Raw genomic sequence first — 24,171 nt, 5'->3', positions numbered from 1 at the left:
TGTCACCAGCTAAGAACTTCCTTGTAGTTATCATTCGAAGACATCTTAATGTTGGAATGTTGAGTAGATGCCGAAAATGATCCCTCGTAATAGGTCTCAGCCATTCGCTCTGTCAATAGCAGTTTGATAATGTATTTGTTGCCACCCATTATGCATGTCAGGCACTCAGATCTAACTTATTATCCTTGCTTGGAATGCTTGCCTACCACATATTCCAAACTCACAATAAGGAGATGTAACACAAGTGCTGCTACTTCAAGTATTCTGCCCATAAATATATCTAGTGTGGAAAACATATATATATATATAAGTGTATCGAGGGGTTCTCCAAGTTTCACTGTCAAGCCAGCTTCGCAAAGAATCATACATGTTGACTGACCAAACTGAATTAAACAATAGAAGCAACTAAGGATCTGACTCATTTCAGAGTTCTATACAATTGCTCTTCCTTAATTGGTGAATTTTCTGATTGTTTGACTTTGTATGCTAACTCTATATATTTTATTATAGGCATAAAATCTTACTACCATGACTTTGATTGACTTATTACATTCGCAGTTTGGCTCTGAGACCATGTTAAGGTTTGGATCTCTGCAAATGTAATAATATTGCCATTATAATTGATATTTTTCAAATGCAGATCCCAAACTCTTATAGATATAAGAGTAGGAGACATGTCTTTATGAATAATTATTATTAGTTAATATATATTAACAATATAAATCACAATATAACATACATATTATATATAATATGTATATGTATAATATATTATATATATACTATAATATATATAATATAATACATAATATAATATATATAATATTATATATATGTAGAATATATATCAACATTGAATCTTAAGATTAAATCAATCCGACTATAGCTATAATCTTAACAGCATGAAAAATTTTGGACGGCGACACTCAAGACGATCAATACAAGGTGGTGGATGACATCATTTACTATAAAGAGCGGATATACTTAGTGCCTAAATCCAAACTGAAGTAGAAATCCTGAAGGAAATACATGCCTCACCCTTGGCCAAACACCCAGGGTTTCTCAAAACCTATAGACAACTCAGGGAGAGATTCTCATGGAAGGGTCTTAAAGATGATGTTTTGCAATATGTTGGAATGTGTAGTCTGCCAACAAAACAAATCTGAACACACCTTACTTGTCAGGCTATTGCAACCCTTTCCAATACCAAAACAAAAGTGGGAAAGTATCTCTATGGATTTCATTACCGGACTTCCTAAGGTAAATGGAAAGGATTGTATCTTCATTTGACAGATTGACAAAGTATGCACTCTTATTTGCCATCTCCTCAAATTTTCAGGCTATACAGGTAGCCGACTTATTTTTCAGAGAAATTTTTCGTTAGCACAAGTTACCCCGAAACATTGTTTGTGATAGGGATGGTAGGTTTCTCAATATTTTCTGAATAGGATTGTTTTGGTTAGCAGGAACATACTTATTGCCAAGTACTAGCTACCACCTTCAAACAGAAGGACAAACAGAGATTGTGAACAAATGGCTAGAAGGCTACCTCTGGAACTACGTTTCAGCCCAAACAGGCATGAGTCAAATGTATGCATCTAGGGAAATATTGTTACAATACAACTTATCACATATCCATTGGGATGGCACCCTTCAAAGCACTATACAAGTATGAACCCCTTTCATTTATCGACATAATCCTAGGTAGTAGTCGTGCACCTAGGGCAAGGGACTGACTTCAGGAAGGGCAAGGCATCCAAAGATTCTTGAAGGAAAACTTACAAAGGGGACAGAATAAACAAAAGATGTGCGCTGACAGACATCAAATCGAGAGAAGTTTTGAAGTGGGAGACTTGGTCTATCTCAGGCTCCAACTGTACAGGCAATCCTCATTGAAGGCAACAGGGAAAGAAAAATCGAGGCCACGTTTTTATGGTCCTTATCGTGTAACTCGCCGCATCGGTGAAGTTGCCTAAGAACTGGAACTTCCATAAGGAAGCCACATCCATAATGTTTTTATCATCTCCTGTCTAAAAAAAGTTATGGGACAGAACATCTCAGTAACCACAGATCTTCCGCCACTCAATGAAGAAGGGAAGTTTGTGTTAGAACCAGTCGAGATAATTGATATATGGGAGAAGACTCTGTAGAACCGTACCCTAAGGGAAAACTTGATACGCTAGAAACACTTGCCGCTAGACAACGTGACTTGGGAAGGTGAACGCATTCTTCAGCATCTGGCATTGCAATTGCTTGAGGACAAGCAAATTTTTGAACAAGAGGATTGTAATGTTCTAGTCATAAAATAAATAAATAATCAAAGCATTGTTTATGGGCCCATTGATTTAGTATACCTTGGGCCATTTTTTATTGTTTCTGTAGGTGTTGTCGTCGGCAATCTTTGTAAACACTCCGAAGTTCCTTCGAAGGGTATTTAAGCATGGCATTTAGTTAGTAGTTGTCATACGATTTGGATTATTTTATGTGTACTGCAAATTCATATTGGTATTCTCTATTGTTCGCATTTCGGAAGTGAAAGATCTTCTCTATCATGTCCCCTCTTTAGATCTGTCTAGCAATGACATGAGAGTTAGCCTATTATGGAGTTTCGTAGGCTAGTAGTGGTGATCAAGGACTCAGTCAAGGTTTTTAGTGTCCGGATTTGGTATTTTAGGTAGTAGTAGATCAGTTGAGAGCAGTTCCTTGATTTTAGGAGATTCCTACCTTTTAGGAGGTTGTGACGTTTTCCAAAGTTGAGATTCTGTGAGATCACCTCTAATCTCAATTTCAAGAGATTTGGGTGTGTTCCCTTTTTTCAGGAGTATCCCTAAATTTGAGGGTGAGACTGCCAGTTGGCCCAGGTTGTCCGACATCAGTCACAGGTAGGTGACAAACTCAGTTTCATGTTTTGGAGGTGTTTGGGTTGTTCCTTGGCTATTTCAAAAATATTTTAATATATTTAAATATTCTCCTAAGTTAGCATTTTAATAATTTAAATAAGGTTAAGTGTTTAGCCATTTTGGAGTAATAAGGAGTTTTCTAGCTGCATTTGGATTGATTTGCCTATGTGTAATAGCTCGTTGGAAAGAACTCAATCTCTACTATTTGATTATCACTTATCGGGACTTATTTGATGCTTGGAGCTATTTGTCATTAATAAAGTAATGATTTCTCTCTATTTGGGCACCTTTATTGGGGAAATAATGTTATATTATAAAGTTCAAATGAAATCCACTTTAGGTTTCTTTTAGGGTTTGATTTACCTTGGAGAGGGCATATAAGGAGATGGTAACCTAAAAGTGAGTATCTTTTATCATTTTGTCAACCTATTTTGGACACCATTGCTCTGAAAGAACATTCCTCACCTAGGACGCAAACCCTAGTACTGAGAGCAAATTTGTTGGGACATAGCCCTCAATAAAATCAGATTTGAAGGTTCTTATGCATACAATTTGATCAAGGCAGGGGATTGATTTCTAGTATTGCAGTCACATTTTAAAGGCAATGGATTTTTAGAGAAGGCGGCCACTTTGGTTCAACCTAGCATTTCTTTATAGCAACTCACCTGGATCCCATTTTCAGTTGGCATCAACCTTGTTTAAAGCACATCTGTATTGGTACTATTATGAAATAAATCAGATTCTGCTGGTATGGTTTTAAAATCATTTCCAGAGTAGTATGTATTGCTGCATATGATTTCTATCACTTCTATTTTATCAGTTACTGTTATTTATTCATTGTAATTCCTATATTCTAAAAAATACAAAAAGAAGCAACATTCTTCTGCAACTTTTGTCTAGCTCTACAAGATCAAAGAAAAATCTACAGGAAAATATAATTTATATAACCAAACATTATAGCAGCAACAGAGCAAATATCCATTTGGGATATTTCAGTGGTATCAGAGCTAGATCTTGCTAGCGTGTGGATTTAATTACAAATTTATGCATCCAAGAGCTGAGATACCTAGATTTTACACACGCAAGAGAGCTCAACTTGAGCAAGGTTTTGGAATTGAGCAGGGAAATACTATGGCAAATGAATAGAAAGGAAACAAACAGAACACCACTGATGAGGATGAATGAGAATTGATGAGGACTCTCATCAATACTCAGCCTATAATAGTCCAGATGCTTGAGAGGTTACAGGGAAATTTGGAGCAGATGGAGTTGGATATGCGAACAGGCAGGCAGGGACGCAGCAAATCTGTGTTAGTTGCTGGAAGTCATAGATCCCATGCATCAGTTAGGAGCTCCCTTCATTCCCAAAGACGAGAACAACCTCATATACCTACTACGGATAGACCCTTGCTTCCATAGTTTTTACCTGATGAGCAGCCAACACAGGTTGATCCACCCGAGATGGGATTCCAAGAATTCGTCATGGCAGCCACAGTTGAGTGGAGAGCTCTACCCCTAGAGGTTAGGGATGTTTTCCCTCTTCCCCAATATTGTTCACAGCGCAGGGGTACTGCCAGGTTCAGAGGAGACAAAGGCAATAGGCCACAACAGAACAATGATCTTAGTAGAGCTACTGGGAAGATTTCATTGGCTACTTATGATGGCACTAGTAATTCGAGTGCACGAGCTTGGGTACACAAGCTGGACATTTATTTATCCTTACGACCCATGCCAGAGTGAGAGGCTATATAGTTTCTCGTATTGCATTTAGATGGGGTTGCCTATAACTAGTGGCACCATGGTTTGGTTATCCAGGATCACGCCTTGATTCATTCCTATGCTGAGTTCACTAAGCGGCTAATTACTTGGTTTGACCGAAAGGACATCGAACTCTACTATAGGGAGTTGGCGCATCTTAGACAGACTGGACATGCAGAGGCGTATCTTAATGAGTTCCAACGCATTGCAGTTATGGTATCTGATATGCCCCAAAAGTGTAGTGTGATGCTATTCATTGAGGGATTGCAGGATAGGCTTAAGGGACTGGTCCATCCTTTCCAGCCAGCCACTCTTAAGGATGCTATTGATGTGAAATTGAGACTAGACACTACTACTTATCCATTGGATAAAAGGCCATTCAGAGATTCACGGCCTCCACAGAAGGCCAACACCTCACAGCTTAGGGATGGTCAATCAGCTAGACCTCCTAAGATGGACCCAGAGACACAAAATGATTTGAGGAGGAAGAAACTATGCTTCTCATGCAAAGAACCTTGGGAGCCCGAGCACCCCTGTATGGGGAAGGGCAATGTTCATTTGATTGAGGTGACATCTGAGTATGGTGATGAGGAGATACCTAACACTAACACTAAGGGCAGTCTCGAGGAGACTCATCAGAAGCAATCACAGTTGGAGTTGGACATGCCAGAGTCATTGGCGACAGCCAAAGTGACTATGGCTACCTTATCTGGTTATCCCAAATTCCACGCCTTTCGGCTGAAAAGTACATTATAGGGCCAGTGAATCATGAGCTTGGTCGATACAAGAGCTACACATAACTTTATTGATTAGAAATCGGTTGAGAAATGTGGGTTGCAATCTGAGATATTTGAGGGTTTTGGAGTAAAGGTTGTCGATGGTACAGTTTAGGCTGCGCTAGGAGGATCTCACAGCTTAGTATTCAGATGGGGGATTTCACTTTGACAAATGACTTCTACATTCTACCCTTGGAGGATTATGATGTTATTTTGGGTATGCAGTGGCTACAAGGTAATCGAAGGTATATTATTGATCACATCGCATGCAGTTAGAGTTTCTATCTGGTGGGAAGAAGGTGATCTTGAGAGTAGCTTCAAACGGTGGATCTAAGGAGGTGACTTCTCACAAGATGGAGTCTATTATTAGACATGATGATATGATTTGGGCTACACATTATTTTGTGAAGTCCAAAATACCTACTCCTCAAGATGGCAGAACATTTCATGTTGATATTCAGTCAGTAATGGACAGACATGGCAGAGTTTTTGGTGACATACCTCCTGGTGTACCTCCGGATAGAGGGTTTGAGCATGGGATAGAAATGGAGGATGGAGCTAAACCAGTTATCACCACCCCATATCGTCATCCTAGGGCATACAAGGATGAGATTGAGAAGACCATTCATGAGTTGTTGGACGTGCTTCATACACCCCAACTCTAGCCCCTTTGCTTCTTCTGTAGTACTTGTCAAGAAGAAGGATGGGACCTTGTGGATGTGTATAGATTATAGAGCACTGAACAAAAAGACAATCAAAAAATGATATCTGATCCCCTACATTGATGAGTTGTTAGATGAGCTTTATGGGGCTATCTACTTCTCTAAGATTGATCTTCATTCAAGTTATCACCAGATTCGTGTACAATCAGAGGATGTACACAAGAGTGCTTTCCGCTGCCACTATGGACATTATGAATTCTTGGTGATGCCTTTTGGCCTTACCAATGCACCGGCGACCTTCCAATCATGCATGAACCACATCTTCAACAAGCAATTGAGGAAATCAGTGTTGGTATTCTTTGATGATATTTTGATTTATAGTTATACTTGGGAGGACCATCTCAGACATGTGGAGGAGGTACTTAGCATCATGGAGAGTTAGTCTCTATTTGCTAATTTATCCAAATGTTAGTTTGGACTTAGAGAGGTTTTATACTTGGGACATGTGATCAGTGCTAACGGAGTGAAGGTCCATGAGGAGAAAATTCAGGCAATTCGTGACTGGCCCTGCCCTCAAAACATTACTGAGTTGCATGGATTCCTTGGCTTGTGTGCTTATTACAGGAGATTTGTGAGGGGTTTCTCTCAGTTGGCAGCACCACTGACGAACCTCACAAAGAAAGGAGCTTTTAGATGGACAAAACAAGCACAAGGGGTCTTTGACAGACTCAAGGAGGTTATGAGTACTTGTCCAGTTTTGGCACTTCCCGATTTCTTGCAGCCATTTGTGTTGGAGTGTGATGCTTCAGGCGTGGGCATAGGAGCAATTTTGATGCAAAACAGGCACCCCATTGCCTATGAGAGTAGAAAGTTGCGGGATAATGAGAGGTTGTATTTCACATATGACAAGGAAATGTTGGCTATCATGCATGCATTAGCCAAGTTTAGACAGCATATTGTTGGCAATAAATTCGTGGTAACAACAAGCCACAATAGTCTAAAATACTTCCTTGATCAAACAGAACTCAATGATAGACAACAAAAATGGGTGAGCACGATCCAGGCTTATGACTTTAACACTGAGTTCATTAAGGGCAAAAACAATACCATTGTTGATGCACTTTCCAAGAAACCCTCAATCGCCACCCTATGTTCATTGAGTGAGATTTCAACAGATTGGAAGGCTCAACTTTTAGTTGTGTACTCGAAAGATGAGCATGCATGTGAGGTCATGGATGGATTAGTTTCAGATGATAGGTATAGTGTAGTAGATGATGTCATCTATTACAAAGGCAAAGTCTTCCTTGTTCCTGGTTCTCAGTTGAAGGAACAGATTTTGCAAGCCTACCATGATACTCCTTCAGCAAGGAACCCAGGGTATAGTAAGACTTACAAGGCAGTTCGGGAGAGATTCTCTTGGAAGGGTCTCAAGGATAACGTTCTACGTCATGTTTGGGAGTGTATGACCTGCCAACGGAATAAGTCTGAGCATACTCACCTTGTTGGTTTATTGCAGCCCTTACCCATACCAGAACAAAAGTGGACAAGAATCTCCATGGATTTCATTACAGGTCTCCCTCGAGTACAAGGGAAAGACTGCATATACGTGGCAGTTGACAGGTTGACTAAATACGCCCACTTCTTTCCTATTGCAGTTGACTTCACAACATCTCAGGTAGCAGAGTTAATTTTCAGAGAGGTGTTTAGGCTACATGGTCTTCCCAAGACCGTAGTGAGTGACATGTATAGTAGGTTCATGAGTTCTTTTTAGCAAGAACTTTTCACGCTCACAGGTACAGAATTGACACCTAGTACCAGTTACCACCCACAGATAGAAGGGCAGATTGAGATTGTTAATAAATGGGTTGAAGGGTATTTACGCAATTATATGTCAAGGCAGCAAAGGACATGGGTGCATTGGTTGCACTTGGGCGAGTATTGTTATAATACTACGTACCATATGTCGATTGCTATGACTCCATTTAGAGCCCTCTGCAATTATGATGCTCTATCTTTTGTTGATCTGGCGGTTATTGATAGCAGGGTTCCTTTGGCATAGGATTGGGTGTAGGAGAACTAGGACATCATGAGATCTCTCAGAGAGAATCTTCAGCAAGCATAGAATCAGCAAAATGTCTACACTGATCGACACAGGATTGAAAGGGTATTTGAGGTGGGGGATATGGTTTACCTACGACTGCAGCCTTACCAACGGAGCACCCTTAAAGGGGGTGGAGCTCAGAAGCTCAAGCCTCGTTTTTATGGACCGTACAGGATTATCAGGTGTGTTGGAGAGGTTGCGTATGAGATTGAGTTACCATCTGGTAGTAGGATTCATAATGTGTTCCACATGCCATGTCTGAAAAAGACACTAGGTCAACATACTATACCATCTCCAGTTCTACCTCCATTGGATGAGGAAGGTAAGCTAACATTGGTTCCTGAGGAGATCTTGGAAGAGAGAGAACGCTAGCTGAGAAGCAAGGTGATTCGAGATTATCCGATTCGCTGGAGAGGTCTCCCTATAGAGGACGCCACTTGGGAGGGTGAGACTATTTTAAAGCATCCAGCTTTGCAGTTGCTTGTGGACAAGCATCTCCGAGAGGAGAGGACTGTCATGTCCCCTCTTTAGCTCTGTCTAGCAGTGACATGAGAGTTAGCCTATTATGGAGTCTCGTAGGCTGGCAGTGGTGATCAAGGACTCGGTCAGGGTTTTCAGTGTCCGGATTTGGTATTTCAAGTAGTAGTAGATCAGTTGAGAGCAGTTCCTTGATTTTAGGAGGCAATTCTTTGATTTTAGGAGGAGATTCCTACCTTTTAGGAGGTTGTGACGTTTTCCAGAGTTGAGGTTCTATGAGATCACCCCTGATCTCAATTTCAAGAGATTAGGGTGTGTTCCCTATTTTTAAGGAGTATCCCTAGATTTGAGGGTGAGACTACCAATTGGCCCAAGTTGTTCGACATCAGTCACAAGCAAGTGACAAACTCAATTTCATGTTTTGGAGGTGTTTGGGTTGTTCCTTGGCTACTTCGGATATATTTTAATATATTTAAATATTCTCCTAAGTTAGCATTTTAATAATTTAAATAAGGCCAAGTGTTTAGCCATTTTGGAGTAATAAGGAGTTTTTTGGATCTATTTGATCGATTTGCCTATGTGATAGCTCATTGGAAAGAGCTCAGTCTCTACTATTTGATTATCACTTGTCGGGACTTATTTGATGCTTGGAGCTATTTGTCATTAATAAAGTAATGATTTCTCTCTATTTGGATGCCTTTATTGGGGAAATAATGTTATATTATAAAGTTCAAATGAAATCCACTTTAGGGTTCTTTTAGGGTTTGATTTGCCTTGGAGAGGGGATATAAGGAGATGGTAGCCTAAAAGTATCTTTTATCATTTTGTCAACCTATTTTGGACACCATTGCTCTAGAAGAGCATTCCTCACCTAGGACACAAACCCTAGTGCTGAGAGCAGATTTGTTGGGACGTAACCCTCAACAAGATCAGATTCAAAGATTCTTATGCATACAGTTTAATCAAGACAGGGGATCAATTTTTAGTATTGCAGTTACACTTTGCAGGCAATGGATTTTTAGGGAAGGCAGCCACTTTGGTTCAGCCTAGCATTTCCTTATAGCAATTCACCTGGATCCCATTTTCAGCTGGCATCAACCTTGTTTGAAGCACATCTGTATTGGTACTATTTTGAAATAAATCAGATTCTGCTGGTATGGTTTTAGAATCATTTCCAGATTAATATGTATTGCTGCATATGATTTCTACCACTTCTATTTTATCAGTTATTATTATTTATTCATTATAATTCCTATATTCTGAAAAATACAAAAAAGAAATAGCATTCTTCTGCAACTTCTATCTAGCTCTATAAGATCAAAGAAAAATCTACAGGAAAATAAAATTTATATAACCAAACATTATAGCAGCAACAAAGCAAATATCCATAGGTTTGGAGCAAACTTCCACTGAGTTGGTGCTCATAAACATAGGGTCAGAGCCTCTAGTAGGTTGGAGCATACAAAATATTGTAAAAAAAAAAATTATATATGTATAAAGCAATTATTTGTCGTGGTTTTTTCCCGCAATGGGTTTCCACAATAACCATTGTGTCATTATGTTATGTGCATAATTGTTGATTCCAGCATACAAAGCGATTTGTATAAAAAGTTTTAAATTGACAAAAAAATTTACTATACAAATTCACCCCCCCCCCCCTCTTAGTATAATCGTGTGCTCTTCAATTGGTATCAAAGCCAGTTTTTTCTATAAAGCCTAACCGCTTGAAGGTAGATCTAAAAGAACACAATAGGAGAAATCTTTCAAAACAAAATGTCAATGTTTGATGGAACAAACTACACTTACTGGAGCATAAAAAAATGGAAACCTATCTAACAGCTATTGGATTTGATGTTTGGCAATCAATGGTAGATGGTTACACACTGCCACAAAATCCACCAACAGATACACCCGAAAAAGAGGAAATGTGAAAACAATGCCAAAGTAAGACATGCAGTTCTATGCAACCTTGTTGAATCAATATTCTCAAAAGTTATGCATTGTAGATCTGTTAGAGCAGCTTTCAATTCCCCCAGTTTTGAGCTTCAATTTGTTGTCAAGTCAAGTCCAATTAAGTCAATATTCATGTCTAGGTGATGACTAGGAAGGCTTTTTATCTCATCTCCCCCCGTTCAGAGCTTAACCAAGCAAGAAGTCAATGCTTATTTGTCTGCTAAATGTGTCTAGATGGGTGGGTAAGTGTCAAGCATACCCCACAGTTGAGATGAAAACTATTTATTTGATAAAGCTCTAATGTATGTTCAAAGACTCTCATCCTAACAAGTTCAATTGGAGGAAAGATCACATTAACACAAAAGGATATGGCAACAAGAATGGCATGGTCTAAGCAAACAAGTTCATCTCTGAGACTAAAGGAAACAAAACCAAGCTCATTGGAATCGCACACGAGGCTATAGAAGCAGGTTGAAGTGAAAGAAATCCGATTAATGTAGAGGAAGTAGTGTAAACCTTCAGAAATGCTCAATCTCTTTAACAATGGTGAATATCCTAGTCAAAGGTGGCGAGAACGAAGGTTGAAATCAAATCAATAGCACAGAATACATCTGGAGGTCCACGTCACAAGTTGAAAAGTCAATTGCCCTTAGAGATTAAGTCTAGACCGTCAGATGAGATGCAGATTGATGGATATGATTTAAAGATCCAACTTAACGTGCCCTAAGTGTGAAGCTAAAGATCCTGCAGATCTAACAGTGCTCGTATCCCTGCGAAGGAAGATGCTCATCAGATAATGTTCACTGCATGACGGGAGCCATAGATTTCTCCAAGCTTACAGAGGATGGGCCCAATCTAACAATTCATCTTGAGCGTCCACTTAAGCTCAGATCGACGAATGATGCTCTACATGAAGATGTACACCATGGAGTAGTTGAAAGGTCAACGGTGAATGAATGAACGTCGCGCTGTTGTCATATTATAGTGTCCTGCATCAAGCAATGTCCACTAAGCTGCAAATATACCTGGCGACTCATGGAAATTGGTCAATCGTGAATGACCTTAAGTTTTCCTTCTCATCACTATAGCTATAGCGATGAAGGTTGCTACTTCGATGTGTCCTACAGCGATGGCAAGGAGGCTATTTATGATGCAAAAGAAATATTGCCATAGGTCATAGTGATCAGGCTTATTGCTAAGCGTAGGAGATTAAATTTTCTTACAACAATGAGCAATGAGAAATGGACGATCGATGTAGTTACCACCACAGGTCATAGCGATCAGGCTTATCGCTAAGTGTAGGAGATGAAACTTTCTTACAACGATGAGCGATGAGAAATGGACGATCAATGAAGTTATCGCCATAGGTCATAGCAATCAGGCTTATCGCTAAGTGCAGGAGATGAAACTTCGTTACAGCGTTGAGCAATGAGAAATGTCCATCGCCACAACCTTCAACTATCATCGGCAAGTTGAATGAGCAAAACTTAGTTATATCGATGGACGATGAAGTTTTCAGCATAGGTCATAGCGATGTGGAGATCGAGCTCGAGGTACACAAAAGAGAGGGTATCGCTATATCCTATAGTGATGATCCTATCGAAGGCCGGATTGAGTAGTAAGACATTGTGGCGATAAGCAACGAAAATGAGACATCACTATGTGTTATAGCGATAAACCAGCAAGACACTATTTTCATTTCAGGAGCTTTCGAGCAAGAACATGTAGACCCTATGCGATCCCCTAAGATTTGCTGCCACGTTGTACAAGATCGGTGTCCAGCATTTAAGCTCAGGGATGAACTGATATAAATTTTTAAAAAGTGGTAGAGCTCAACGAACGACATTCCAAGGTGTCAAAGAATTGTAGCAACAAATAGATACAGCCAAGAACGTTGCCAGAGTCTTTCCCTATGGCTTATTAAATGCACAAAGGTCCATATTAACAGACACAAAGAGTTCAGTCCAATCATTGCTACTACCTTGTGTAACCAATAAATGGCTTCTTGTTGTGGGTCATTCTAGAAAAGAAGATGAATCAGTTCGATTGTTTTCTGTAATGCTCCATCTCTGATTTCTATATGTATTCTTTTGAAAATCGATAGAAAGGATCAGCAATTTACCCTGTTATTCTTCCCCCGTAGCAGAGACTATCAAGTGAGACTCAAAGGGTTGTAGGGAGGGATTTGATGATGTCTGGTGATTGTTTTTCCCTGTCATTGTCTCTTGTTTGTTGAGCTAACATGCATGTACGTTAGTCTTTCTGGAATTGTAGGACAAATACTTGTGAAGCTACTAGTATTTGGGCTAATTAGAGTGTTAGTGCAGTGTTAGCAGTATGGGTAGTCAGAGTGCTATCTTTCATAGGTATTTTTGCTCTTTTCCAGAGCCGTATAACATTCTGCATCTGTAATGTGAAGTTAGATTTAAAGTGTGTTGGGAGTTTGCCATTGGGCAACCTTGATTGGTTAGAGAGCCACTTAGGACCATGGATTTTCTTCTTCCATTGCATCCCCTTGCATCCCATAGTCTTAGATGCATTTAGGAGTAGGAGTAGAGTTAGTGTTAGACCTAAAACCTCGCCTAGGTTGCTTATGTCTATGAGCATACTAGTTAGCCTCTTCTACTCTCAAGTTAAGAGCATACCCCTTATTACCCTTTTGATCACATAAAGATATAATTTCAAGTATATCTTACACATAGGGGAACTGTACCCTTCAATTTAGGGATTAGTGACATAGGAGTGCACTAATCCAATCTGTTAGAGATAGCTTGATTCTCATCACCTTGGGCATAAGGAGTTAGTGTAAAACCAAATCAAGGTGAGGGACAAACTGTTTACTGACAAGATCGGCCAAGGACATTTGGGACAAGCTGAAAAATGTTTATGAAGGAACCAATAATGTAAAGAAATCCAAACTACAAACTCATCGGAAAGTATTTGAAAGTCTCATCATGAAGGAAGATGAGACTATAGCCACTTTTCTTGATCGTGTTGATGATGTTGTCAATTCTATCCAAGCCCTTGGTGAGGAAGTAAAAGAAAGTTGTAATTGACAAGATTTTAAGATTGCTACCTATGAAGTTTAATTCTAAAATATCTACAATCGAAGAAAGAAAAGATTTAGATAAATTGACGAAAGATAAATTTCGTGAAATTCTTAGCGCTTATGAAATGAGAAATAAAAGCAATGAGCCAAAGAAGGAAATAGCATTCAAGGCCTCTAAAAGGAGTAAAAGCAAAAAGAAACTTTCCAGTGACAGCTCAAATAGTGAATCAAATGCTTACTCCAAAAGAAATCTAAAAAAGAGTAATGGAAAGTACAAAGGAAAATTCGAATGTTTCAATTGCGAAAGACCAAGACATTATGCATCTAAATGCCCTCTAAACAATAGTGACTCTAGTGATGATGATGAAGAAAAATACACAAAGAAAAAAGGAAATAAGCATGCTAAAAACTATCATAAGAAAAAGAAGTTTCACAAGCGCAAAAAGAGTCTATACTCAAAGAAAGAAAGTAGCTCATCTGAAGAGAGCAATGATGAATACCAAAGTGATGATACAAAAGATGAGATACTATTTTTGGCCATGACCAGCAAGCAAGAAGAAGGAGATATTAATGAAGCATGCAGCGAGGATGAAGGTGTTGATGAGGCAAGTTGTGAAAATGAAGAAGTTGATGAGTAATGTAACGGTGTAGAAGATGTTGATGTCATGGAAAAGTTACATTATGCATACAAACAGAATATGAAATTGAAAGAGAGAGTCACTAAGTACAAGATGCAAATCAAAGAATTAAAGACTCAACTAGAAGAATCCAAACAAGTCGAGAATGATGAAGAGTAGTGTGCCAAATTAAGACAAGAAATTGAAAAGCTGGAAAAGGACCTAGAGGAAAGTAATACCAAATTGAATAATAGTCTTACATTTGAAAAGAGCTCTGAAATTCTATCCGATATAATTGATAGTCAAAGACCATCCTCAACAAAGACGGGAATAGGTTATGAAGAAAAGTCAAGCAATCAAGATTATACATTCAAAGGCTTTGTCAAGCATGGAAGTAGTATGGCAGATTCATCCACGAAATTCAAAGGAATTGAACTTAAAAAGGATTATAGAAAGCAAGGATATAAACCTAGCTTCTATGGATATTGTTACTCATGTGGCTATTTTGGTCATAGGACGAGAGAATGTAGAACACAAATAAGAAATCCTCATGGTTGGAGAAGCATAAATTACAATCCATATATTGCTTTATGTTATAAGTGCAATAATTATGGCCATATGACAAAACACTGCAAGCTCTGTGAAGAAGAAAACTCAAATAGATGATAAAAGACAGGATGCAAAAGATAATTACAAAAGTTTGGAGAAAAAAGATAACTAAAGAAGATGAACAAATTATTGCAAGTGCAACTTGCAATTCACACACCTTCTAGTTGGGAGGAGATGCATTAGTTCAGGGGGAGATACAAATGAGAGTATTCATTTAACCTTTTGAGAAAAGAGTAAGATGGTTCAAGACCAAGATGGTTCAAATGCAAAATAGTTGATGTATTATAGATTACATCAAGGAGATCGACAAGATAATTGCATTGAAGTCAAAGTTTTGATGCATGAATAACAGAATTAGAGCATTAAAAAATTCTTCTCAAGGGAAGTACAAGATGACTATCACAGGGGGAGCATTTGATGACAGGTTGACAGATGGAATCTTGATAGTCATCCATTTGTCATTGATGTCAAAGGGGGAGATTGATGGAAGTGTTGTCATTGATGTCAAAGACGTGTGAGATTGGTGGAAGTCGTCATAGGAAATGGAAGATATACAAATAGAAGATTGATACAGAGTTAGAAGATTATAATAAGAGATTGTAATAAGAAAAAGAAATTTGTGTGTTTTCACAAATTATATTGCAACATGTCAGAATGTCAGAGATAAATAAGGATGAACAATATATTATACAAATATGATATATAGTATCAGTAATATTCACACAACAATCATCAATTTGCACAAGGAAGACAGACATAATAAAAAGAAAAAATATCCATGTCATCTATAAGAATCAATGTGGATTCAGTGTTACTAAATGAATGACTTCAGGCAGTGGCAAGTAATAGTTTGCAGCGGATAAAACAAAGCGAAGAAAATGATGTAAAGACAGTGGTAGAAATAATACAAAGAATGACAACTTTATTATAATCATTATGGTGAAAAGGAAAACAGTGATAAGCAAAGGAGCAATGAAGTTAATAATTACTATTCCAGCAAATACATGTAACTCAATATATACACAGTCAAAGAACTCAAATGAAACAATGAATTTTAAAAAAAGGTGCATCATCATAGACGATACATATGGCAGCAGCAATTTACATAAATATGATATAAAGTCAACAACATATCTGAATCACTGCTGAGCGTGCAAAATGAATTCCGTAGACTGATGGATTTGGTGATAAATGAAGTTTGACTGAGCCATGAATTAGAGCTCGATAATTCAAGGGATCGAAGACAGGAAGCCATGCAAGACAAATAAATCCACCAAGTCAATAGAGTTTTATTAAGCGATATATGTATAAAAACTAACGTTGAGTGAATAAATATATTGGAGATTTGAGGGAAAAAAAATATTGTATGAACGATGCATAAAAAGGGAGTGAAATACGTTTACAGCAAATGCTCAAGATATAGAAAATTTTGAAATACAGTAATAGCATCTTCACCAATACATATGTAACGGCAATGTTCTGAAAAGATGATAATAGTGATATGAATATCAGGATTTAACTGTGTGATTTTGAGTCAAACTCGATGACCCATGTTTCATGAGTAGTGATTCAACATGAATCCATCTCTCATGAGAATAAATGGAACACTTAGCACTCATTGGATCTAGGTGATGCTCACAGGGGTGAAGCACCGGGACTTCCCGGGAGGTCACCCATCCCAGTACTACTCCAGCCTGAGCGCGCTTAACTACAGAGTTTCCTCCATAGTTAAACCCAAAGCTTGCAAATGGGTTTGCAAGCTTTGGGTTTAACTATGGAGGAAACTCTGTAGTTAAGCGCGCTCAGGCTGGAGTAGTACTGGGATGGGTGACCTCCCGGGAAGTCCCGGTGCTTCACCCCTGTGAGCATCACCTAGATCCAATGAGTGCTAAGTGTTCCATTTATTCTCATGAGAGATGGATTCATGTTGAACCACTACTCCTGAAACATGGGTCATCGAGTTTGACTCAAAATCACACAGTTAAATCCTGATATTCATATCACAATTTGACTAGCTGTGGAAATTATCTCCTACTTATCAAGATGATAATAGCTCATCACTTATTTACAGAAGTCTGAAGTACTATATTGACAACAAACTTGCAATGATCTCAGTAATAGAAGAAAAAACATATACGGCTGGTGTAGAGAATTTCCATGTCATTATTCAGAGAACAAAAACAATAACGAGATAAGGTTGAATATTCCAGGGAATGACTAGAAGACCACCCAGGATATATATATATAGTTTGAATGAAGATGTGCCTATGTCTGGAGATGCCGTTAAGAATGCCAGTTCATTTGTGCTTCACAAAAAGACACACTATTAAAGGGTTAATCATCGAAACAAAACATCAACGATCTGCCAAAGAAAACATTATACATTAAATACAAACTATGCCGTTAAGAAGGGAACTCACGATAATCATAGGTTTATTATTTTGAAGAGTTTATTTTTAAAGAGGATGCTTTGAACTGAAATATTGTAAATCATAATGAAAATTATTATTATGATAAAAGGTGTGAGATGTCTCTTTGTGCCAAGAGACATGTCTTTTAAATGAAAGAAAAAGATATAAATAAAGAATGTATTATTTATTTATTTTAAAGTAAGCGGACGAAGAGAAGTGAGTGGTGTATGGAAGAGAGTAATTGAGAAAAAATAATGAGAAGTATGTAAAGAAGCATAATGAAGGGTGAAAGGAAATCAGCAGAGTAGATAGAGCATATTAGTGAAAAATATAAAATATATATTGAGTTAAAATAATAAAAGGAATTAAATAGCAAAAATTGCTGCTCCCTCAAAAAGAATATAGAGGAGATTTTTTACAGATGTGAGTTTGGTTTTAAAACATATAAAGATATCAGATTGATAAAAGTATTTCCGAAATAAAAATATCCATTGTCAGTTGAAGCAAGCAACACAATAAAGGTGGAAAAGCAATTTGCGTGCAGTGGTTGGGTGCTCACAAAGACAGCAGAGGGAGTTGGTGCTTCCAGTAGGTCGAAGCCTGCGAAGTGTGGGAGTTGGAGCTTCCAGTGAGTCAGTGCTCATAAACATATGGGTCGAAGCCTCTAGTAGGTTGGAGCCTACAAAATATTGTAAAAGAAAAAATTTTATATATATATATAAAGCAATTATTTGTCGTGGTTTTCTCCCACGTTGGGATTCCACGTAAATCATTGTGTCAATGTGTTATGTGCATAATTGTTGATTCCAGCATATAAAGTTATTTGGATAGAAAGATTTAAATTGACAAAAGTTTTTATTATACAGATTCATCCACCCCCTTCTTAGTATAATCGTGTGCTCTTCAGGCCTTGCATATTTGTAGGGTATCCAAATGGTGTCAGAGGCTATAGGATTCTCCATCCCACCACAAATGAGCTTTTCATTGAGAGGAGTGTTTGCTTTGAGGAAGATACCTCCATTTCTTCTTCTATCACTTCTCCATGATTAATTCCTATGGAGAGATTGTAATTGCAAGATGATAGTTCTTCTGAAGGTTTCGATCCTCTTGATCCAGACAAGGAGTCTTCAAAGGTTTCGATCCTCTTGATCTAGACGAGGAGTCTTCTTCTACTTCAAATGACGATGGTGGGGATCCATCTTCCTCCTCTTCCAGTCATCATACAAAGAATGATTCTGCTCCTAATTCTCCACATACTTCAGACATTGGGCCTTGTTGGACTCGACAAACATTAGAATCGGCAGGTGATTGGGTTGGTGATCCTTTAGATGAGAGAAGAACAAGGTCTCAATTCAAGCAAGCTCCACATCTCTTCATTACTAAAGGTTCTGATCTACAATCCTTTCGAGAAGCTTCTGGTGTCCCCGAGTGGGATAGTGCTATGCAAGAAGAGTTCAATTCGTTAGAAAGGAATCATACTTGGGATTTAATCCCTCTTTCTAAGGGAAGAAAACTTGTTCGGTGCAAGTGGATCTATTGAACAAAATTTGTAGCAAATGGGTTGGTTGATAAGGCTCTCCTAGTCGCCAAATGATTCTCCCAAGTTCTCGGAATTGACTTCTTTGAGACCTTTGCGCCAGTTGCGAAGATGAATTCTATTTGACTTGTCCTTGTCACTATTGCATCCCATCGTTGGGAAGTTCATCAAATGGATGTGAAGAGTGACTTTCTTCATGGTGACCTTCAAGAGGAGATCTATATGGAGCAGCCACAAAGGTTCGTTTAGGATCCTACACTTGTCTGTCATCTTAGAAAATCCCTATATGGCCTTAAACAGGGTCCTCAAGCTTGGTATGCTAAAATGGACTCCTTCCTTCTATCAGTTGGGTTCACTCAATGTCACTCTGATCCACACATCTACATCTTGCAGCAAGATGATACTCTCACTTTTCTTGTCCTCTATTTTGATGACTTGTCAATTACGAGGAGTCACTCATCTCACATCAGAGCAATCAAAACTGCCTTGCATGATCAATTCTTAATGTCTGACTTGGGCCTTCTTCATCATGTCTTAGGGATTGAGATCACTAATCGCCTTCTAGTATATTCATTGATCAGCCCAAGTATGCTCTTGAAATGCTCTCCAGATTTCACATGGTAGACTGCAAATCTACACCAACTCCATTTTTGTCAAGGGTCAAACTTGAGGCTTCTTGTTCTTCACCCTTGGTTGATGCTACCTTGTATCGTCAATTGGTTGGTAGCCTCATATACTTGACTCACACAAGGCTTGATATTTCATATGTTGTGGGCATGGCCTCTAGGTTTATGCTGGAACCACATGAATTGCATTGGAAAGCAGCTAAGCGGATTCTTCATTATATCCAAGGTACTCATATTTATGGGATTATTATGCAGTGGGTGTGGATATTGACTTGGTGGGATATACAGATTTAGATTGGGCAGGTGATTCTCAAGATTGCAAGTCTAATTATGGGTTTTGCTTCTCTCTTGGTTCGGGTCCAGTTTCTTGGTCAAGCAAAAAGCAATTTGCTATTGCTCTTTCATCCACTAAGGCTCGGGATCAAGGAGCAATTAACGCAGCCACTAAGGCTATTTGGCTTTAGTACATCTTCACTAAATTTGGATTCCTACGGAAAGCCAACAGTCATTTTCTGTGACAATCAGAGTGCTATTCAAATTTCTCGTAATTCAGTCCATCATCAGCAGACCAAGCACATTGAGATTCACATGCACTATATCCAGGAACTGATTCATGAGAAGGTCCTTGACCTTCAATACTACTAGGCATCTAATCAAACTGCAAACATCTTCACCAAACCCTTCACTGAGAGCAAGTTCATTCACTTACATTCTTTACTTGGGGTGCAATAAGTGTCTTCTGCTAGAGCTTTTCAGCTTCATTTCTACTCTCTTTTAAAGAGGAGTTTTGTCCCACTAGATTTTCTTTTTTTCTCGAGGTATGAGAGAATGTTTTTTTAGTTGTACTGTACATGAGTACCGAACATGGCATTGTTGCCAAAACCCATTAGCTATATATTGCATCAAGTACTCGCTAAGTTGCACTTAAGGGTGGTGTTAGAGTAAATGTATATTTTTTATTTCAGTCTTATAATAAGTTTACTTAGGTGAGCTCATAAACTAGGAGGAATTATATATTTTAGATACTATTATTAGGAGGATATTGTTGAGTCATCATTTTGACTCCAATTACTCCTAAAATGTCACATGTGGTTAAGTCCAATTTGGACACCACCCTTCTAGATTGTAGGTGGATGGTAGGTGGGCGATTCCATCAGGACTCTACTTCTTCCAAGTTGAGACACTTATTTCAATCTTGTCCATGTATCCTACCAGAACTTGCCTATATAAACAAGCTCTCTCTCTCTTGTATTTTACACATTAGGAAATATTGATGTTGCTATGCCTTTGAGCACATCAAAGATTGTTATTCTGAAAATTTCATTTCCTCTTGATTAATCTATCTCTTTCATTAGATTCTACGTTGTATTCGTTTTAAAAAATTCAATAGGGTTGCCTCTTTGACCTTCCAATTCTTATTGACTTTATAGTCTCACATTAAATATATGGTTGTATTGACTTTATAGTCTCATATTAAATATATGGTTGTATGTATTTACTTTTAAATTTGATAGTTGCATCTATGTATTATTGTAGTTGTATTGTTGGTGAATATGGTTGAATTCCATTATATTGTCTCTCTTTCAGTTTTCCATTTAATAGATGTTCTGCCTCTCATCCTTCGAGGCAATTTGGGCCTTTTGTATTTTTACTTGTTTTATGATCAGCAGATCACCATTTTTAATTCAGTACAACGATGACAGAGATGGGCACTTAACCAGAACCTAAAAATATAATAATAGATAGAACTTATAACCAGCCATCCAAACCATGTGACTCCAACCGAACCAATCACCCACATTCCAAATGATTGTATTTATTAGAAGTTTAGAGTTGTACGGTCTGATGAGCCTAACGTGTGTGTACGCTCGAGATTTTAAATGGTGAATGTTGAGGCCCAATTTGTTCCCGAATTATGACGGATACTAATTTTCGTTTGAAAATTCATGCCGCTACGAAAATGTTTATCTGCATGTAATTACTGAATTTCTAATGGTCAAATGTGATGTGGCAAAACTATGTTAATTAACTCACGCCTCTTGAAATCGTCAAAAGTTGTGAGGAATTCACTACCGCCGATCCGAACAGATACTAAATAAAAACCACCTCAGTCCCAGAGGTTGTGGCACAGTGGCGAGCTGAGTTCGAATTCCCCCACTGCACTAAGTGGACCCATAACTGGAGCCGAATGCGGTGTGAATCAGTCAGAGGACCTATCGATTCTTAAGAACAATTTGGTTCAAGCTAATCCAGTTCTGCGTAAGACAGCAGCCCATAATCTCACCTAAGGCTTACGAACCGAAAAAACAAAGAATTTCAACTTCCCATTTTGCATAGGTAAAATAGGAGGAGGAAATATCTTACACATTTAGAATTGTTGAATGGGAATGTGAAGCACAAAAATAAATTGAACATAAAAGTGCACATGATGATCACGCTTACTGAGTCCTAATTCAACATCAAATACAGCACTCCGTAATACGAAAGAACATAAAAACGATTCGAGAAAGCAAAACTTTTCATTGTTCACCTGAAAAAGCCGATGGCGGTCGTGTCGAGAACCAAATGGGAACGAATTGTAAAACGAAGAGCTTTCCTTGCGCGCCCACGCAAGAGTTTAATAGCTCTTTTTTCGAATGAAAAATCATACAACTCCAATTTTACTCTTATAATTATCATTATTATTATAGAGCCCAGCGTTACCGGAAAATAGAATACCTATTAAGAAAGGAAAATACCAGTTCTCAGATATTAAATTTTATAATATTAATATTATCAATAATGTGTACAAAATTGGAATTTGAAAATAAATAATGAGTGATTATCAATTAAATAAATATTTTAAATTAATAAATAAAATTGCATTTTAGTGTTCAAATCAAAATTATAAAACGTCTTTTTGACTTGAATGTAATAGATGCTCCCATTATTAATAAATGAGTTTAAAAATAATTTAAATATATACTTCTTCATGATATTTGGATCCTTCTTAGGGGTTTATTGCTTAGTGTATTGGTTAAGTGATGTTTCCCCACCTAGATTCAAACATTTGTTGTCTTGTAATTGCACGATTGTGTCTTTGTTGATCTGATGTGCTTGTAGGTTTGGGCCTCATCTTTGTAATAAGAGGATGGGGTTTTGCACTTGTGACCTCACTAGTTCATAGCTTCATAGCTTCACGTCAAAAACATTTCTCATGGTGCTAGAGAGCATATTGTGCCAACATCATCGATCACGTAAAAAAGTTTCTTAGTTCTAATTCACTTATATATACTTCTTTATAACATTAGATTCTCTCAACTTTATACCTTAACTAAATATAAATTTTGACTTATATGCACTTTTCTTCGTAATATTCTAATCCATATTTTATTATACAATTGGATTATTCTCCAAAGTTCTTACAAATTACAAAATCTTAAAACTTCAAAAGCAAGTAAATAGAGGTTAGGTCCTACGCCAAATCTAATTTTCATAATTACTAACATTAATTTGTATTAATTGTCATCAAATATGTAACCAAAACTTTAGAAGACTTACATCATATCCATAAAAGAAGATTTCAAACATGTCAACATTCCTATACAGGCGTCTTTCAATGAATAACCATCCAAAAAATTGTCTGAAAGGCAAGGTGGTTGTCAAAGTTAGGCCATGTCTAACAAACAATTACAACATCAAACGAGTGAACCTGGAAGAATTGAAAAAAATCACCCAAGTAATCAATGTGGATAAACAAATAGCTACTAAAAGTGAAATAACTTTCTTTACAAATAAATATATGTCACTTAATACAAATCACCATAAATTTATTTTTTCTCTCTACCAAATGTTTAGCATTTTAGGTGAATCCACAACACCTTGATGATCAAATAAATACCAAAATAAATTCCACAAGAGAATGGCAAGAAGATTGCATAAAAATGGTATGATGATAATTGCTAATGAACATATCAATTCACATAATGAACCTTGCATATGTAGGAAAGGTAAATAGACAAGATGTTGAGAAGCATTATCATACTATGCTATGCACAACCTATCATCCACATAAGGTGGAAAGGTAATTGTGTGATAAGACCACTAAAGATTGAAGCCATACTTGAAGTGGATGATCTAACCACTGAAAATGCACATGCTTCTAAAGTTCAATGTGATCACTAAGTAAAATTAAGTGATATTAGGAATTAAGACCTATGTGACATTATCACCAGGTACAACACCTTTATCATAGTACCATCACATCTTAAGAGTAACTTAGGGAGTATACTTATGCAAAGATGTGATGATAATGTAGTATGGGTTCTAACTATAAGGTCATATTAGGTACCCATGTCTAAACAAACACAATCTCACAAATGGATAAAATGAGAAAACCACTAAGGACAAAATTCCTCTCCAAAAGAGAGAAAATAAATACACCATTATACATAAAGGACTTGATACCCCCCAATGACTACATAAATCATATATGTAATCAAATAACCCCCCCACACAAAGGTAAAAGAGAGACATTATACCCTTCCCAATATTATGTACGATGTCCTAAAAAAAAAGTGATTGCTTGAAGGAAAAATATAGTCCTTGAAGCCTACAAACAACATTTTGCCCCTTAGCAAGAAGATAGGAAAAGCACAAATGTAGGAATGATTCTCATTCTGGATAGAAAAATTCAAATGTAGGGTAATGATATCT

At 37.7% G+C, this 24,171-nt stretch overlaps 1 protein-coding gene across 1 annotated transcript in view; it reads right to left on the bottom strand.

Moving 5' to 3' along the window:
- The window catches only part of RECQL3 (DEAD/DEAH box RNA helicase family protein), a 280,411-nt gene extending 258,277 nt beyond the window's left edge, over positions 1-22,134 (bottom strand). The window contains exon 1 of the mRNA XM_089813828.1: positions 22,007-22,134. Coding sequence (XP_089669954.1) covers positions 22,007-22,124 — 118 coding nt within the window. The 5' untranslated portion in view covers positions 22,125-22,134. The remainder of the gene's footprint in view (positions 1-22,006) is intronic.
- Positions 22,135-24,171: the final 2,037 nt, after the last annotated feature.

The sequence above is a fragment of the Cupressus sempervirens genome, chromosome 2 (genome assembly GCF_028749045.1).
Source record: "Cupressus sempervirens isolate cs-2001-9-10 chromosome 2, ASM2874904v1, whole genome shotgun sequence".
Lineage (NCBI taxonomy): Eukaryota > Viridiplantae > Streptophyta > Pinopsida > Cupressales > Cupressaceae > Cupressus > Cupressus sempervirens.
This window is presented reverse-complemented; position numbering and strand designations above follow the sequence as displayed.